General features: G+C 43.8%; 2 protein-coding genes across 4 annotated transcripts; one reads left to right on the top strand and one right to left on the bottom strand.

Annotated features, from left to right (window-relative positions):
- Window positions 1–1973: 1973 nt before the first annotated feature.
- On the bottom strand, window positions 1974–8661 carry LOC133493890 (gastrula zinc finger protein XlCGF26.1-like). Of its 2 annotated transcripts, XM_061807869.1 has the most exons (4): window positions 8527–8661; window positions 8057–8245; window positions 2583–3839; window positions 1974–2504 (listed from the first exon to the last, which is right to left on the bottom strand). In XM_061807869.1, exons 1-4 carry the CDS (start codon window positions 8636–8638, stop codon window positions 2488–2490), a joined length of 1575 nt encoding a protein of 524 aa, XP_061663853.1. In that variant the 5' UTR covers window positions 8639–8661; the 3' UTR covers window positions 1974–2487. The 2 variants fall into 2 exon arrangements, with proteins under 2 accessions (XP_061663853.1, XP_061663852.1); XM_061807868.1 differs by having other exon boundaries at window positions 1974–3839.
- Window positions 8075–19234, top strand: LOC133493893 (gastrula zinc finger protein XlCGF57.1-like). Of its 2 annotated transcripts, none has more exons than XM_061807876.1 (3): window positions 8075–8210; window positions 9088–9242; window positions 17786–19234. In XM_061807876.1, the coding sequence occupies exons 2-3, from the start codon at window positions 9116–9118 to the stop codon at window positions 19171–19173; spliced, it is 1515 nt and encodes a 504-aa protein (XP_061663860.1). In that variant the 5' UTR covers window positions 8075–8210; window positions 9088–9115; the 3' UTR covers window positions 19174–19234. The 2 variants fall into 2 exon arrangements, with proteins under 2 accessions (XP_061663860.1, XP_061663859.1); XM_061807875.1 differs by lacking the exon at window positions 8075–8210 and adding an exon at window positions 8801–8941.
- The last annotated feature ends 224 nt before the right edge of the window (window positions 19235–19458 follow it).

Genomic DNA, 19458 nt, shown 5'->3' with positions numbered 1-19458 from the left:
CTTGACATAATTATGTCACATACCTGCTTTGCATTTTTTCTCATCCTGCCGACCAAGAGCGGAAAGTGTTATGAACAAGCTTTGTCAAAAAATGTAATTTTTTTTTTTTACCCCCAGGCACTGAAATGACATATGATTAGGGTCGCAATGATTTATAACTAAAATTGATGACCATCGAGATTTAAAATTCGTGGAAACAAAATTAATTATGGATTTGTTGTGTCACGTGATTATGACGTGATGATTCAACACCTAAAACAAAAGTACATTGGAGTCGTCGAGTAGAATGAAGAGAGCGCCGCATTTCAGAATCAGATCCATCTCTTTTTCAGAATTATGTCAATAACACGTAAACTAGGGACAAATTAAAGGAAAATAGAATATTGTGGAAAGTTTGTGGACGTGTTCCAAGGGACCAATTCCACCGTTGTGGGCTGAGATTATGCACCCACATGTGGGGTGTGGACAAGGAAGCCTTGAGGGGGGATTTGGGCTGGCGTCAGGACCAGGAGTCCACCTGAGTGAGGCGGAACACATCCTATGCCAAGGGAACCAGGGCAGTCCACCGGCTCCACCGAGGCACCTTGCATACTGTCCACCCCGACCAGGCTGCGGGATCCTAATTCCATTCCCATTTTTTAATTTTTCATTTTCACCCTCATTAAACCCCAAATTGTCATCCCTATAAACATTCTAAAACAGATTTTGTAATGAAAAATGCATATTATTCACTTCGATGTCTATACGAAAAAATAAATATGAGCGGAGTTGCAAAGGTGTCAATCTACAATATCCAAGTGGTCGCCATATTGGCTGCATCCTCCGTCCGTGACGTCACCCGGACATTCGCCAATGAAAACACGCGGTGCACCCTAACTATGGGAGACGAACACGCCCCTTCTGACACGGAAGCTCTTTTTAAAGAAGAGAACATCACACAGCCGAGTGAAGTTACGGTGGCAATATTACGTTATTGTTTCGAGCCCTCGGGGCAATATTACACGATTGTTTCGAGCCATATTCAGATGATATGCGATCACGGCCAAGCCGCATCCCCGTCCGATCCACTTCCGCGGCGGAGATGAGCCATCGCGGCTCATCGCAGCCGGCTGGGGTGGCTTATGACGGAGCCGAGCGGTGCTGCTTTAGGGGGTTGTTCATAGATGCCGCAGTACGCGATGAACAACACAGTCGAGCCGGGGCGCTTTACTGTGCGCACGCGGCTGAGGGAGGCATTCTCGGCTGAGTTGTTCAGAGCCGCCCCCGTTCGCAAAGCCCGACGCGGAGCCTTCGCAGAAGCCGTGACCGCCGAACGCGGCGCCTCAGCCGGTGTGGCTGATTTTCGGCGCCGTGGTGGCATATAATGGAGTCGAGCCGTGCTGCTTTTAGGGGGTTGTTCATAGCCGCCGCAGTACGCGATGAACGCCGTCGAGCCGGGGCGCTTTACTGCGCGCATGCGGCTGAGTGAGGCATTCTTGCCTGGGTTCTTCAGATTCGCCGCCGTCCGACACACACATCGACATATTTTGTACGCGAATCTTTTGTTACGTTATGAGAGACCAATTACGTTGTCCGCCCCAAATTATTATTTTTTTTAGTAGCTGTATAGACACCTACCTGTCATTTGGAACCCACGAAGCTCTCGTCCTTTGCACCCATGCAATCCATTTTTCACGACGAACTGGGTCTCTTGCAAACTTATGAAGGGTAAAGACATCCTCCCGAGTGTTCGAGCAATGTCCAGCAATGCAACAAACCGGCATTTTGGCTAACACGAAGAAACAACGAGCTACCTTCCCGGAGGTAAAACTAATGGAAACAAACGAGTCCACTTGGGGGCGCCTCTGTCCTTTACGTCACTTCCTGCTACTTCTCGAAAACAAATCCCTCGAGAGGATTTTCATGGAGGGAGTTACAAAAAGCTGTATATGTCAAAATCACATTTTGTGGTGAAAAAAATGCATGGGCCCATATTGGCTGACGTTTTTTCATTAATAACATTAAAAATCATCCATTTCATGACAGTAGTCCTTTAATGGACACACAGCACTCCACATGGACAGAAAAAAAATGAATTGTTGTTTTTTTTTCTTTTTTTTACATATGAATTAAGAAAGAAAAACTGAAATATCACACAGTCATTAATGTTCAGACCCTTGAGTCTTCTTTGGAATGCTGCAATGTTTTTTCACACTTGGACTTGAGGATCCTCCCCAGTCGTGCACCTTGTATGGTGAACGTTGGTGTACAGCCATTTTCAGGTCTCTCCAGAGATGCTCACTTGGGTTTAGGTCAGGGCTCCAGCTTAGTCATTCAAAAACAGTTTGTGTACTAAGCATCGTTGTCTTGGTGGAAGCAGAAACTTCAGCCCAGTCTGAGGTCCTGAACTTGTACATGGCCGGATTCATCTTTCCTTCGACTGCAACCGATCAATCTGTCTCTGCAGTTGAAAACAACCCCGCAGCATGATGCCGCCACCACCATGTTTCACTGTTTTGGAGACTCTGAGCAGGAATAGAGTTTCTCACCTGTGTGTTTTGTTGTGTGACTTATTAACGTTCTTTTACGAGAGAATCTCTTACCACATACTAAGCAGACATGTGGTTTCTCCCCCGTGTGTGTTCTCATATGGTTTTTTAAGGTTCCTCTCTCAGCGACTCTGTGACCACATACCGAGCAGATAAAAGGTTTCTCCCCGGTGTGGATTCTTGTGTGATTTTTTAAGGTTCCGTTCTCAGAAAATCTTTGGCCGCAAACTGAGCAGACATATGGTTTCTCCCCAGTGTGCGTTCTTGTGTGCGCGGTCAAATATTTTCTGATGGCAAATTTCCGACCGCAAACCGAACATGAAAAAGGTTTCTCACCTGTGTGCGTTCTCGTGTGGTGTTTTAACGTGACCTGCCGAGAGAATCGCTGACTACAAAATAGGCAGGCAAAAGGTCTCTCTCCGGTGTGGGTTTGAGCGTGTGTTCTCAAATTACATTTATGACTGAATCTTTGATCACAAACCGAGCAGACATACGGTTTCTCCCCAGTGTGCGTTCTTGTGTGCGCGGTCAAATAGTTTCTTATGGCAAATTTCTGACCGCAAACCGAACAAGGAAAAGGTTTCTCACCTGTGTGCGTTCTCGTGTGGACATTTAAACTCCCCTTCCGAGTGAATCTTTGCCCACAAACTAAGCAGGCAAAAGGTTTTTCCCCAGTGTGGATTCTCGTATGCGTTGTCAAACTTATTTTGTGAGCAAATCTTTGACCGCAAACGGAGCACACAAACGGTTTATCACCCGTGTGTGTTCTTGCATGATTGGTTAAGGTGCTCTTCAGGGAGAACGTTTGGCCGCAAACTGAGCAGTGAAAAGGTTTCTCCCCAGTGTGTTTTCTCATGTGTTGTTGCAAATTCGCCTTACAAGTTAATATTTTCCCACACTCAGGACATTCGCAGCATTTATTGCTAGCGTGATCTTCAGACTGTTCCCCATAATCGTCATCATCAGTGTGAGGAGATTGTGACAGAACGTCGTCACTATCTGATAGCGGCGCTACCAGGGCGTCTGCTTGGGATTCTTCACAGCGGTCTCCACCGCCTCCTGTTGTCCTGTGTGGACTTGCGCCGCTGCTTGTAGGCTCATTTGGATCCTCCTCACTTTTCAAAGGGACACCGGTCGACGGAAGCGTGATGATTTCCTCTTGCTCTTCCTCTTTATTGTCTACATCCTCCTCTTTGATGCAAAGGTGCTCCGGTTCCTCTTTAATGTGATGAACCCCCTCAATCCACTCTTCCTCTTTGACGTGAGGAGACTCTGGCGTCAAATCCCGAGAACGCCGCGCGACACTTAAATCTGCAAGGGTCAATTGGGTCATGTTATGGGGAATTATTTGCGTCATATTTATTAATATACTGCAAGAACTGTTTAGTGATAACAGAAGTATTACCATTTGGATTTCCCTACAATGCAAACCCCATAAAACTAATTGTTTTTATTTATTTTGTGCCCCCCCCCCCAAAAAAAAAAAAAAATACAAAAAGGGACTGGACCCAAGCTAATAGCTGCGAAAAAATAAAAATAAGAAAAATGAGGTGTTGGCTGTAGGTTGTAGTTACGATTTCCCGCAGAGAGCCGTTATGACCGTGAAACCATAAAAATCTTAAATCGCCTCCTCATATTTACACACGGAATTGATGGGCTAGTTTTGGAATCAGAAATCAAGGGTAGTGATTTCTTTAAACTATTGTTGCTGTTTGGTTACACAAAAATGCCCGTAATATCTATTTTTGTACAGATCTTAACCATAAATCACGGAAGTCAACGGATATGATTTGCCTTGCAGGCCACGCAAGATCATGTGGTGGCCCAGATCTGGCCCCCGGGCCTTAGGTTTGACACCAGTTTAAATAAATCTTGATAAAAGCTCAAGCTAATCAATAAGTCTTAAAGAACACAGATGTTTCATAATTCACATCCAATAAGGGCAGAGGAGTGATTATATCACCTATCGAATGAAAATGTCGCGTATCCAGGGGTTGCTGAAGTACTGTGGGTCTGACGAATCCTTCTCAAAACCAAACGCAGACTCACAAACGCGTATACCGCCGGAGGTTTGTTTCAGTAACCCTGGAACGTTGCCGGGGAGCCAGATAAAATTTTAAAAATGCCGATGGGGAAAAACTTCTAGGCGTTGGGAAATTTACTTTTGAATGTCAGATCACAACGCTACAAATGGGGGATCGTGACTACGTTACCCAGAGTTCAATGCAAGCTCAGCCGAGAAGTACAAATAGAACCAGTTTTCAATTTCAACTGGATTTTGTGCCCCCAATAACGCTCCACTGCAAAATATTAAAAGGTATCAAAGTAAAATTTAAAAAAGTCTACTTATTTAAAAAAAAAAAAAAAAAGTTTTGCTGGGACATGTTTACTAGTAAGTGAGTGGCATCCTTAACATCTATCCATCCATTTCCCAAGCCGCTCATCCTCACAAGGGGTCGACATTTATATTGAAAAACCTTTTTAAACTTTTCCATGAAATTTCCATCAACGTTATTAGGATTAACTTTTTTTCCTCCAAAACCTGACTCCAAATTTCTTCTTCTTTTCCTTTCAGTTTGTCCCGTTCGGGGTCGCCTCAGCGTGTCATCTTTTGCCATCTTAGCCTATCTTCTTAATCCTATCTTAAAACCATAAAAAGTAGTTGAATTTTTGGTATAACTTTTAACAAGAATCATGGAAGTTAGGTACACACGATTCGCCGTTGTGGACCACGTAGAATCGTGTGGTGGGACGGATTTGGCCCCCAAGCCTTGAGTTTGACACCAGTGATGGAATGCAACACATCGGCCTTGTTGATGCATTGTTATTGTTTTCTGTTAAGATTCTGTTTCTGTCAGATCAAAGTCTCGTTTCAATTTTTAAATGAAAAGGACTTGATGAAGAAAAAAATTACATTAAAAAATATATATATTTATTTAGCATTAATTGGACACTCTAAATTGCCCCTCGGTGTGATTGAGTGAATGAAACTGTTGTCTGTCTCCATGTGCCCTGCGATTGGCTGACAACCAGTTCAGGGTGTATCCCACCTCTTGCCCGTTGGCAGCTGGGATAGACTCCAGTACGCCCCACAACCCTTGTGAGGATAAGCGGCTAATAAAATGAATGGATATTTATTTAGCTCCCCGTTACAGCACCTATGCACGGACGCACTCATCCACACTCCAGCTGAAAAATCTCCTTGTGATTAATGTGCATGCGTTACAAACAGGAATTTTGGGTACGTAGGAGACGCGTACTGGGGAAGGGCAGCAGAACAGCGGTGAGACATGCCTTAGGTGTGTCAGAAGAATTTAAGGTGGAGCTGGGACTGCATCAGGGATCCGCGCTGAGCCCCTTCCTGCTTGCGGTAGTAATGGATACCTCTGCAGTGAAAGCAGGGAGCAGGCGGAGGAACAATTGACCCCTGCGTGGATATTGCGCAATCCGCGTCACTGACCAATCAGAGGCCAGAGATCTGCATAGACCAAAGCCCGTTTTTGCTCCCGCCATTTTCTCAGACAACATTGCATGGTCCAGTATAGGTTTTGTTAGCGTTGTATCGCGTATTTGGGTTATTTAACAAAAAATATGGTTAAGAGGTGTAGTCACGGACTTTGTAATAGTGACGACAGGTATCCTGAAAGGCGAGTTGGTGGAGTTCGATTCGTACCCTTTCCGAAACCGAAGACCCAGTACGAAAAATGCCTTCGATGGATCAAACTTTGTGGAAGACCGCATCATCAACTAAATCCATCTAATATCAACCGGAACACATACGTTTGCACGAAGGTATGCCCTATATTTCATTTTTAATACACGTCTCGTATAAATGAATGAGACGTTCTCCGCTAGCATAACACTGCTGCGTGTGAACGATTGACACACTTATTCTTTGTCGAGCGATATTTAGCGAAGATCGGACTGCACAAACGTATTGACTTCTTGCTGGCTCGCGGCCGAAGCTTAACCAGACTGTGTTTGCACGAAGATATGCCCTAAATTTGATTTTTAATACACGTCTCGTATAAATGAATGAGACGTTCTCCGCTAGCATAACATTGCTACGTGTGAATGATTGAATGAAATCAGAAGCATGGCGTCTCTCTCAGTTAAGAATGTATTGTATTTAGAATCTATAATATATCGTTGATTTGAATGAAATCAGAAGCATAAAGTCTGTCTCAATTCAGAATGTATTGGATTGTATTTGCCATTTTTACTGTTTGTCTTCCGTGAGCGCACGTGGCGTGACGTCACTTCTGGGGGCGTGGTTAAGTGCCCTGTACGGAGGGGTCAATTATACACCATCTGATCCTGTACTTTCTACTTTGGCTTCAGACCGGACCTTTTTTTTTTTTTTTTTACTCAAAAAACAGAAAATCTCATCCAGTTTCACCACTTTTTATTCTTTTATTCACATACCCCGACATTCATTTAAGCAACAGGACTTGTTTATTTTTTACTTTTACCATTATTATCGAGAGTAAACACAAGCAGCATGTCTAACTCTCTTTGCTCTATGTTGCCCAGACTGTGTTGCTAACTGGTGGTATTTGTAATTCTGAGTGTACCCCTTTAAGAGCCAGAGGGGGGCGGAGTAAGGTAAACTAGCACGAGACAGTGGAAAAAAAATAATGAAGTCAGGCTGTGGTTCACAGCGGTGGATTGGTTTTCATGTGTGCTGAGAATGTGCGACAAGTGCGCAATTGCATTGGTCATGACTACATCAAATCAGCGAGGTCTTTCAATATCTATGTATTTCTACTTGGAACAAATTTTACGCGCATGAATTTTCGTGCTTGATTTCCGAATACGGTGATGCGTGATGGCGGTCGTCAAATCACAGTGTCTGAATTTCCGTTTTTCAGAAATCAAGAGTGTGTTTTTTCAACTGTTCATGTTTGGTAACACAAAAATGCTTGTAATATCTCAACTTTATCATTTATGATGCATGACAATTTGAAATGTTTGTACACATTTTTTTTTACAAGAATAATTGAAATTGACACTTGATTTGGGGCCACATAAAATCACGTGGCGGGCCGGATCTGGCCCCCGGGCCTTTAGTTTGACACCTGTGACATAGAGGGATACGTTTATATCGATCTTTACGCTAACCTTAACCCTACCCGAACCTTAAAACAAAAGCTGACAAAAGATATACATATATATGTACGTGAGCGTTTTGTTCCCGGAAGTTTAGAAATTATACGCGCATGCGCATTAATCAGAAGGAGATTTTTCAGCACTGGGATCGTGTAGACCGTCACACCCGTCATGCATCTTCAACGCCGGATGCCACCCGAAGACAAAACCAAAACAAAAAAAGAGGTCCGGATGGTGGTGATACCTCAAAAAAACGAAATTTGTTCATCAACTAATCGGATGGAATGATCGGGATGTAAATCACGTTGACATATGGTCATGAAAATTCCATTCAGATGTAAAGACCGGGAATATGTATTTTTTTTCAACAACATAAAGTAGTTATTAACTAAACCAGTGAGAATAAAAAGAATACAAACCTGCTCTGTGTAGCACAACGCGAGGTTGCACGCGAAAAGAGTCCACAAGTTGACGTCGTCGCTCGTCCTCCTCCACCGTTCCAGAAAGTTCCTTCTTGCATTTTGCTGTCGTCCTTGCGCACATTTTCGTGCGAAAGTCACAGCACCTCCACAGGTGAGCTCTAATTTGCGATGTGTTGCTAAAAATATCTAAAAAAAAAAAAAAAACCGCGTAACTTTACTAGCCGCTAGCGAGCTAAGCTAACTTACCCGCGAAGGTTCGACATGTACCAACGAGGCGAGTTCAACCGGACAATAAGGTTTGAATGATGTTTTCGTACTATAAAGCGGTGATAGGAGAATTGTGTCGATGTTTGAATCCGTTCCCGGCTAATTTGGTGTCTTAAATCCAGACTGAACTCAACTGTCAGATGCGAAGCGCGTTAAAATAACGTCACCCATAGCTATATAGAACTAGATAAGACACGCACCAAGCTCTGCGTCGACGGTGACTTTGAGTGTTCGGTTATTATTTTGTATTATGACGTTTTTAGATGTTGTGTTTTGACAGAATAACTTTTGGTTTTGATAAAAGAGTGCCATTCACGAATGCCAGTTGAGAAATGACCGGATTACATCTTAATTTCAAAGTTCCATCTGGTTTGCCTTATCTAGTCTTCAATTTTATAGACAAAACTGGTTTCAGCCGGAACCGCGCGTGAACTCATTTGGGATTAAATCCTCGTCACACGAAGGCGATCCACTCATTTACGGAGATAAATCACGTTAGTAATTCAATTTTCGTGTCCAGTTGAAGTCGTCTCGGTTCACTTTGAAGCCGCTTGGTTTAGTTTAGATTAGTTTAGCATGCTAGCAAAGCGACTCAACATTCTCCTCAAGCCTGAGGTAAAGTGTTCGTCTCTCAGCCACCTACTCGTAATCGAATATCTGGTACTAACACGCAAATGTGGGGTTAAAAACACCAATTGTGGATTTTATGTCATTCGTATGCGATAATAAAGCGCTGTTTTTCCACATTCCCTCCAACATAGAGCGGAAAGTTGTGATCGTCGCGTGAAAATGTGCGCAAGAAGTACAACGGAGTACAAGAAGGACATTTGGGGCAAAAAAGAGGAGAAGAAGCGACAACGTCGACTACTGGACGTTGTTTTGAATCTACAGCCTCGAATTGTACTGCGCAGAGCAGGTTGGTTCACTTTGACTTTGAACGTGATGCGGAAACGCACTCACATTTTCCCAATGTTTATTTAAAGTGCCACTGACATCCCTATATACATTGTAAAATAGATATTGTTATGGAAGTTACATATAATAATATTCACTTCAGTGTCGATAAGAAAAAATAAATATGAGCGGAGAGCGTGTCGCTCATGCGCAAAAGTTGCGTAAATCTCACTCGACATCCAAGTGGTAGCCATATTGCCCTCTACGTCATCAGCAGACGTAACACTGGTACAGTCGCCATTGAGACGACGGATTTTTCCGACGCCCCTTCTGACACGGAAGCGCTTTTCAAAGAAGAGAACATCTCACAATCAAGTGAAGTAACCGGGGCAGTATTACCCTATCGTTTTGAGGCGTATTTAGATGATATGCGGATCACTTCTAACAAACAACAGACTCCCCGACAGTATGTAGCGTACTCAGCCGCGAGCAACAACAACCTTGTAAACCGGCCCGGCGGCGCGATGAGCCACCCCACCCTGGTGGATTAAAACTATTATTATTTTTTTTTTTAATAGCTTTATACACACTGTTGAAAGGAGGGCCTTTTGGGGTCCTTCCACGTCTTCGTCTAATTCCAGGTTCGGTCAATAACTGGACTCCAGAGGTGTGAAATGTGACAAATACTTCGAAGTTTAATGAACAGACCGCTCTGTCACACACAACGTGACACAGGCAAAGGATGTGGTCCGATACAGAGTGCGTGAAAGCAGAACAAAGCTTATATGTGCAATGTTGGAACGCTGCCGTTGGCGGACAAGTCTCAAAACAGGATCTAACTGATGTGACTAGACGCCCAAGGCCGTTGAGTCTGCTAAAAAAAAAAACAGCTCCGTTTTGGCTAGTCACACAAGGCCGGAGCCTGCTGGAAAAACAACTCAATTTAAGGCAGTTCCTGGAACCGGGTATTGGCGCAGCTTACTGTCCTAATATGACCTTTGTACGCCATAATGAAAGATTCTACGGATTGGAGCCGAATAGAGGGGGAGAGGCTGCGCTGTGCAACCCAAACTCTTGGGATTAAAAAAAAATAAATAAATTCCTCACAAACGCCATGGGTGGAACAGAGGAGGACAAGTAGCGGGAGCAAAACGGGAATTGTACCAAGTCATCAATGATGAGTTCCACAGCGATGCACCAAAGTTAGCTTCTGTGGAACTTTTTCGGATTGGAGATGAGTCAGATGCTTCTTTTGAAGGCTTGCCCAAGGTTGTGTAATGTGGAGGATAAACTGCACTATGCACAAACGTTTTAATGCACAAATATTTAATGCGAAAAAATGTTTAATTTAAACAGTGTTAAATACTTCATTTATTGAAGACTGTAATATGGGTTATCAGCAGTATTAATAAAATGCTATGCCATCATTGATCATTTATTTTAGTCGGTTGAGGGATTCTGTTCTGACAATTACAGGGAACAGGACAGGCGTGTCCTGTCCTGAGTTATATTTTACCGCTACATCAGAACATACACAATTATTATTATTAGTGATTGTTGTATGGACAGTTTTTGAAAAACAATACAAGTTCAAACCTAACAAATATAAATATAGATGATTGTCAATATTTTCAGCATTTGGGTAGGAGCAAATTGGTGGTGCGCATTGTACATTGGTAGAAGGGTTTTCCATATTTTTTTTTTTTAGGTCAACCTTGGGGGTGTGCATTCTACTTAAAGGGCCACTGTCATGAAATGCATGATTTGCGTTTTATCACCACAAAACATGATTTTGACGTGTTCAGCTTTTTGTAACTCCCGCCATGAAAATCCTCTCGAGGGATTTTTTTCCGAGAAGAAGCAGGAAGTGACGTACCTGGGAGAACCGGCCTCAAGTGGACTCGTTTGTTTCCATTAGTTTTACCTCCGGGAAGTTAGCTAGTTGTTCCTTTGTGTTAGCCAAAATGCCGGCTCGGCATAAGTTTCCAAGAGACCCGCTTCGTGGTGAAAAATGGATTTTACGGGTGCAAAGGACCAGAGCTTCGTGGGTTCCAAATGACAGGTAGGTGTGTATACAGCTACTAAAAAAATAATAGTTTGGGGCGGACCACATAATGGGTCTCTCATAACGTAACAAAAGATCCACGTACGTATGACAGGCGTGCTAAATGTGTCAATGTGCTCGTCGAACGGCTTCCGCGTCTGCTCGCCGGCGAAGGCTGCCGCTTCGGCTCGCGGACGGCAGCGGCTATGAACAACGCCGTAAAGCCATTGTAAGCCACCTCGGGGCCTCAAATGAGCCACCCGGGCCAACAAGGCCGGCAGCCAGGGTGGCTCGTCGACAAGGCCGGCGGCCGGCCTTGTTGGCCCGGCTGGCTCGTTGCAACGCTGGACCACGATGGAACTTTGCTTTCCAGGTTTGCGGTGGAGAAGGTGAACGTCGTGGTTGTCGCTAGCCATAGCCTTTAGCTGCACTTTTGCTAACTCGCGGGAGCGGGTTATGTCGCTTGCTTTTTTCGAGCGTGAGCGGCAGCTCCTGGTTGAGTAACTTTTTGCGCACGCTGGGAGAGTTGGTAGCGAAAAGTACGCGATCTCTGAACATCTCATCGCTGTTTGTCATTACGGTCTTTAACCAACAGCTTGAGTTTTGTCACAAAGTGCTCACATGACTCAGTTTCCTTGCGCCCTCTCGTGAAACTTATATCTAGCAAATATGAGGTTTGCATTTCGGAGTGAGGTAGGTAGTCAGAATATTTCGTAATAAGTTTTTAGCAATTTATCTTCGTCTCCGGTCAGTGTCCACGTATCCCGTCCTTTTTCGCCGGTCCACAGCAGGAAAAAACTCCACTTTTTCCTCTTCTGCTCCTATTTTAAGCGGTGCTCTGAACATGAGTCTGGCGCGTTGCTTGAATCTCCTCGTCGGCTTCGTTTTTTCTTTCCCGTGAGTCCGTAATTATGCTTCCGTCACCCGGACACCATGTTATGATATTGCTGTCGTGTTATTGCATAACTTAGACCTTAGTCCAACTGTACTTTTTAACATGGGTGACATTTATTTCGCTTCCCAACCTCTCTAGCTCACTTCCTTATCGTCCTGTCTCGTCTCGCCCCGCTGACGTCGACACAATGCTCTGTTTCGCACGTGGCTTCTTTCTTTCGGTATTTCTCACGCCAGCACAAGTGCCTCAATAACTTCCGGTTACAGTGTTCGTTTGTCAAAGGACTTTCAAGATAAAAGATCAAACGATAACCATAGCCAAAACATTACAGTAAACATTTATCGCGTCGTAGCCATGATATGTAGACACGATCTTGGCGTCCAAAACAAAACAAAACAAACACGTAGTCGGCGTGACGTCAGTGAAAAGTATCTATTTACGGCGATTCCTCCATTTGCTCCCCGGGCTCAAGGCGGAAAATCCACTTGACGTTCGCAAAACCGCCACATCTTGCGGGGAACTCTGCTGCAAGACCACATAAGATAAAATAAAATAAAAAAGTAGCGTAATTTCTCGGGTATAATGCGCACCCCCAAAGTTGACCTAAAAAATCAGGAAAACCCTTCTACAAACTATACAATGTGATTGTATTTTTTTCATTTTTTTCTCCAAGCCTAAATATAATGCGGTCTATTAACTTTCTTAAAATATTTTGAGGAAAATTTGCGCATTATTTTTGAGAAATTACGGTACTTTGTGGGATCTAATAGAAGAGGATTTATTTGCATTTATGTCGTCTGTTTTTCACCGTACATCCCTGGAGAGATCAACAAGGATCCATTATGGTTCATCAGTAATCATGTTTTGACCAATTTGGATCATTTTCCGCGGTTGTTGTCCGGTGCGGATTCAAATGGGACCGAGCCAAGGAAAAGTCGACCTAAGTCTTTAAAGGTGTCGGGAGCATTTCATAATTTCTACTCGATACGCTTTAGTCTTCCAGGAGGAGGAACCGCACTCCACATCTGGGTAAGACATAAAACATAAAAAAATAATCGTTCGTTAAGTTGCATGTGAGTAGTGCTGATAAATATACTGGATACTATTGTATAATTTATTTGAGAGTATTTTATTTAACTTACCAAACTATTTGAATTTTTTTTTCCATATTCTGTACAATGTCACCACAAATTGTTGGTCGATTTGAATAACCAAAATTTTGCGTGATGTTGCCATATTGCACAAAAAAATGAACCGAAGGGTGACGTCAGAACCGACATAGAATTTTGTGTATTGGTATATTACTACATCAAATTTGGAATTAATACTATATTGACGCATCCATCCATTTTCTTCGCCGCTTATCCTCTACCTGCTCCCTACTTTCACTGCAGATCACAATATCTGCGAAAATCATAGTCCAAGGGGATTCCAGTCTAACCTCGTCTGTCAGTCTATCCATTACCACTGCAAACAGGAAGGGGCTCAGAGCTGATCCCTGATGCAGTCCCACCTCCACCTTAAATTCTTTTGTCACACCGAAGGCACACCTCAACATTATTCTGCTCCCATCATACATGTCCTGTACTATTTTAACATACTTCTCTGCCACATCAGACTTACGCATGCAGTACCACAGTTCCTCTCTTGGTACTCTTTCATAGGCTTACTAGGTCTACAAAGACAAAATGTAGGTCCTTCTGACCTTCTCTGCACTTATCCACTAGCATCCTCAAGGAAAATAATGCATCTGTGGTACTCTTTCTAGGCATGAAACCCTACTGTTGCTCGCAGATACTTACTTCTGTCCTGAGTCTAGCCTCCACGACTCTTTCCCATAACTTCATTGTGTGGCTCATCAACTTTATTCCTCTATAGTTCCCACAGCTCTGAACATCCCCTTTGTTCTTAAAAATGGGAACTAGAACACTTTTCCTCCATTTTTCAAGCATCTTTTCGCCCGCAAGTATTCTGTTGAATAAGTTGGTCAAAAACTCCACAGCCATCTCTCCAAATTGCTTCCATGCCTCTACCGGTATGTCATCAGGACCAACTGCCTTTCCAGTTTTCATCCTTTGTAGTGCCTTTCTGACTTCCCCCTTACTCATCATTGCTACTTCCTGGTCCTTCACACTTGCCTCTTCAACTCTTCCTTCTCTCACATTTTCTTCATTCATCAACTACTCAAAGTATTCTTTCCATCTATTTAGCACACTACTGGCACCAATCAGCACATTTTCATCACTGTCCTTCATCACCCTTACCTGCTGCACATACTTCCCATCGCTATCCTTCTGTCTGGCCAACTTGTAGAGATCCTTTTCTCCTTCTTCCGTGTCCAACCTGGTGTACATGTCATCATATGCCTCTAGTTTAGCCTTCGCCACCTCTACCTTTGCCCTACTTCGCATCTCAATGTACTCCTTTTGCCTTTCCTCGGTCCTATCAGTGTCTCACTTCTTCTTCACTAATCTCTTTCCTTGTATGACTTCCTGTATTTTGGGGTTCTCCTTCTCCCCTTTCCTACCAGAAGACACACCAAGTTTTTCACAAAGTATCAATTTCAAATTTTGGTCTCATCACTCGATCTGATACTCTTTTTACCTCCAAAACATTCTTAGCCAGCTCTTCCTTTAAAATAACCCCTACTCCATTTCTCTTCCCATCTACTCCGTGGTAGAATAATTTAAACCCTGCTCCTAAACTTCGAGCCTTTGTAGCTTTCCACCTCCTCTCTTGGATGAACAATATATCAACCTTTCTCCTAATCATCATGTCAACCAACTCCTGAGCTTTTCCTGTCATAGTCCCAACATTCAAAGTCCCTACACTCAGTTGTAGGCTCTGTGCATTCCTCTTTTTCTTCTGATGACGACGAATCTGGTTTCCTCCTCTTCTTTGTCTTCGACCCACAGTAGCTGAAATTCCACTGACGCCTTGCAGGTGCGGGCGTTGTTAACCCGGACCATGACGGATCCGATATGGGATTCTTTAGATGAACGCTCATATCTGTTTGGCACAGTTTTTACCCCAGGTGCCCTTCCTGACGTAACCCTCTGCATTTATTCGGGCTTGCGACCGGCCTACAGATTGCACTGGTTTGTGCCCCCATTGGGCTGCATTTTAGGTTGGTTTTAATGTTTTTAATGTGAGAAAGAATTTTCATATGCACAGGTAGAACCATACGCCTCACAAACTTCATATTGAAATCCAACAGGATGAAATAGTGGAATTGTACTGCACATGTAAAGCAGGGTGAGTACTTTTTCCTAGGAAAGATTACGAGTAATATCATTGTAGTCTTTATAAGTGAGTGGGTGTATTCATTTGACTTGGCTCATAATGGAACCCAGTCCCCTGTTTTAAAAGTCCGACGTGATACAAATAGACATCTCTCTTGCATGACATGGCGCATTTACGTATCCCTAACGTGACTCTTCGGCATAAAACATTACACTCTTCATTCAGCAGGTCAGTGATATGCCAACAAAGTGAAAGTGTTTCTCGTGCAATGTATAAAGCACTGATAATAATGAAATCAAACTCAGAGAAGATATTTCTCCCTCACTTAGCTTCGGACATACGGCCTTGTGTTTGTTGATATTGTCCACACGTAGTTGTACCCGCGCTCTTCCGCGAGCCTTAATCCATCGTAGACACTTCCTCGACTGTGTTTTAGATTTTGGAAAATGAAACAATCGGGCCCATTGTGAACAAACAGGATATCTTTCATCAGAATTGCACATTCCCCATCTCAGGACCATTTTGTTCGTAACATTAAAGCCCAAGTATCATCCCTATAAACATTCTAAAATAGATATTGTGATGAAAAATACATATAACATTATTCACGTCAATGTCTGTACGAAAAAATAAATGTGAGCGGAGAGCGCAAAGTTGCAGAAGTGTCATTGTACGATATCCAAATGGTCGCCATATTGGCTGCATCCTCTGTCCGTGACGTCACCCAGACATTCTCCAATGAAAACACGCGGTGCACTCTAACTATGGGAGACAAACGCGCCGCGTCTGACACGGAAGCTTTTTTTTTTTTTTCAAAAAGGAGAACACCACACAACCGAGTGAACCTACCGGGGCAATTTTACACTATTGTTTCAAGCCATATTCAGATGATATGCGATCACGGCTAAACCGCATCCCCGTCCGATCCATTTCCGTGGCGGAGATGAGCCATCGCGGATGAGCGGGCCGGTGTGGCTTATGACAGAGCCGAGCCGTCCTGCTTTAGGGGGGATTTCACAGACGCCGCAGTACTGAGCAACACAGTCGAGCTTTATGCGCGCAGTGAGGCATTCTTGGCTAGGTTCTTCAGAGCCGCCCCTGTCCCCAAAGCCCGACGCACAGCCTTCGCAGAAGCAGTGACCGCCGAACGCGGCGGCTCAGCCGGTGTGGCTGATTTTCGGCGCCTTGGTGGCATATAATGGAGCCGAGCCGTGCTGTTTTTAGGGGTATGTTCAAAGCCGCCGCAGTACTTGTTGAACACCGTCGAACCGGGGCGCATTACTGCCTACCTGTTATTTGGAACACACGAAGCTCTCGTCCTCTGCACCCGTGCAATCCATTTTTCACAACGAACCGGGTCTCTTGCAAACTTATAATGGCTAAATCATTTCTCCCGAGTGTTCAAGCGATGTCCGCTAATTTGGCTAACACGAAGGAACAACGAGCTACCTTCCCGGAGGTAAAACTAATGGAAACAAACGAGTCACTTGGGGGGCGCCGCTGTCCTTTACGCCACTTCCTGCTTCTCCTCGAAAACAAATCCCTCGAGAGGATTTTCATGCCGGTAGTAAAAAAAAAAAAAAAAAAAAAAGCCACACACGTCAAAATCATGTTTTGTGGTGGGGTAAAAAATACGCGTGGGTCCATACCGGCTGCCGTTTTTCCATTAATAACATACTGAAAATCATCCATTTCATGACAGGAGCCCTTTAACTTTTCCAAGCGCATGCGACCGATAACCAGCATTGCTTGTGGGACAATACGACAAGAGGGGCGGGTCAAGACAGACAATGCAGCTGTCTGATTGGCTATTATTTTACGAGTGATTGACAGGTCAGAAAGGTCCATTGCTCTCTTTTCTCGTCTCTTCAGCTGGTATTCCACAGAATGATCTCTTGTCTATTGTGGCGACGAAAAGCACAATAGGTTTCGGGCATTGTAAAAAATCTGCGACCCCCGCACTGCCGAGCAGCTTTGTTTGACCGGCAATATGGCGCCGTGAACAAACGGTGACGTCACGCGCACGATCTCTGTGAACAAATAGTGGGTATGATTAAGCTAATGTTTTTCTTTTGGACTGTGGATAAGTGATGTTCCCACCACTTGGCAGCTGTTGAAAGTAAATAAAAAGTGACTTTTGAAATCAAGTGATCAGTAATGTAACTAAGTTACTTTTTCAAGGTAACTATGGCAACACTGCTTACTGTTCAAAAACAGCGACTCCAAGTCCAGGTTGTAGTGTGTATTGAGCACCATGATGTCGTTCCACCATTTTTTTGTCGATATAGAAGAAAAATGCCCTCCTATATGTGTGCTGGTACACGTCTGAAAATATCAGATTCATCGTCTCGGTATGTGTTCGTCGTCTTCTTGTATCTTGCAGAAGTCAGTCGACGTCTTCACCCCGAGTGGCCGAAGCAGGAGTCCCCCCAGGATGAAGAGGCCCAGCACATCAAAGAGGAGGGGGAAGCCTTCCTTCATGTTAAACAGGAAGAGGAGGAGGAAGTCATTCGGGTTCCTTTGACTGGTGTCTTTTTGAAGAGTGAAGATGAAGTTCAAAGGGAGGAGGGCAGAGGGGCGGAGCCTCCGAGCAATGGCTCAAGTCAACACGTGACAATAAACGGTGAGGGAGACCACCGTGGAGGATCACAACCCGGCGGACTCGCAGGTCCACTGTCAGATAGTGACGACATGACGTCACACTCTTCGAACTATAATGATGATGATAAAAAGTCTGAAGGTGAGAAGACATGTAACAGTGTCAACAAACGATGGAAATGTTCTCAGTGTGGGAAAACCTTCGCTTATAAGGGCAAGTTGAAACTGCACGCGAGGACACACACGGGAGAGAAACCTTTTGCCTGCATAATTTGCGGCCAAAGATTCTCTCAAAAGGATAGCTTAAATCGTCACACAAGAACACACACCGGAGAGAAACCTTTTTCCTGTTTAATTTGTGGCCAAAGATTCTCTCAGAAGGAAACTTTAAAGCATCACACGAGAACGCACACAGGAGAAAAACCTTTTGCCTGCTTAGTTTGCAGTCAAAGATTTACCAAAAAGTGTAACTTGACAATTCACACAAGAACACACACCGGAGAGAAACCTTTTTCCTGTTTGGTTTGTGGCCAAAGATTCTCTCAGAAGGAAACGTTAAAGCGTCACACAAGAACACACACGGGAGAAAAACCTTTTGTTTGCTTAGTTTGCAGTCAAAGATTTACCAAAAAGTGTAACTTGACAAGTCACACAAGAACACACAGCGGTGAGAAACATTTTTCCTGCTTAGATTATGGCCAACAACTCTCTCAGAAGGAAACATTAAAACATCACACAATAACACACACGAAGGAGAAACTTTTTTCGTGCGTGGTTTGTGGTAAAAGATACACTCAGAAAGGAGATTTAAAAACACACATGCGAACACACACTGGTGAGAAACCTTTTTCCTGCTCAACTTGTCACCAAAGATTCTCTCAGAAGGGAGCCTTAAAAATCCACACAAGGACACACACTGGTGAGAAACCGTTTGCCTGTTCAGTGTGTGGTAAAAAATTTTCTGATCAGGCAAACTTGAGGAAACATACAGGAATACACACTGGTGCTAAACCCTTTTCCTGCTCAGTTTGCGATCAACGGTTCACTCAGAAGGTAGCCTTACAATATCATACAAGAACACACACCGGTGAGAAACCCTTTTCCTGCTCAGTATGTGGCCAAAGATTCTCTGCACACAGAGAGTTAAAAAAACACAAGAACGCACACGAGTAAGAAACCTTTTTCTTGTTCAGTTCTCTCGGCACCAATGTATTAAAGGTCAAGTGTCATGAAATGGGTGATTGATAATATTTTATTAATGAGAAAAACGGTAGCCGGCATGGACCCATCTGTTTTTTTCACCACAAAATATGATTTTGACGTATATGGCTTTTTGTAACCCCTGCCATGAAAATCCTTTTGAGGGATTTGTTTTTGAAAAGAAGCAGGAAGTGACATAGGGGGCAGGAGCGCCCTCCAGCGGACTCGTTTGTTTCTATTAGTTTTTTACCTGGGGGA

This window comes from Syngnathoides biaculeatus, chromosome 20 (assembly GCF_019802595.1).
Source record: "Syngnathoides biaculeatus isolate LvHL_M chromosome 20, ASM1980259v1, whole genome shotgun sequence".
In the NCBI taxonomy this organism is placed as follows: domain Eukaryota; kingdom Metazoa; phylum Chordata; class Actinopteri; order Syngnathiformes; family Syngnathidae; genus Syngnathoides; species Syngnathoides biaculeatus.
The sequence above is the reverse complement of the archived record's forward strand: the minus strand, read 5'-3'. Positions and strand labels throughout refer to the sequence as shown.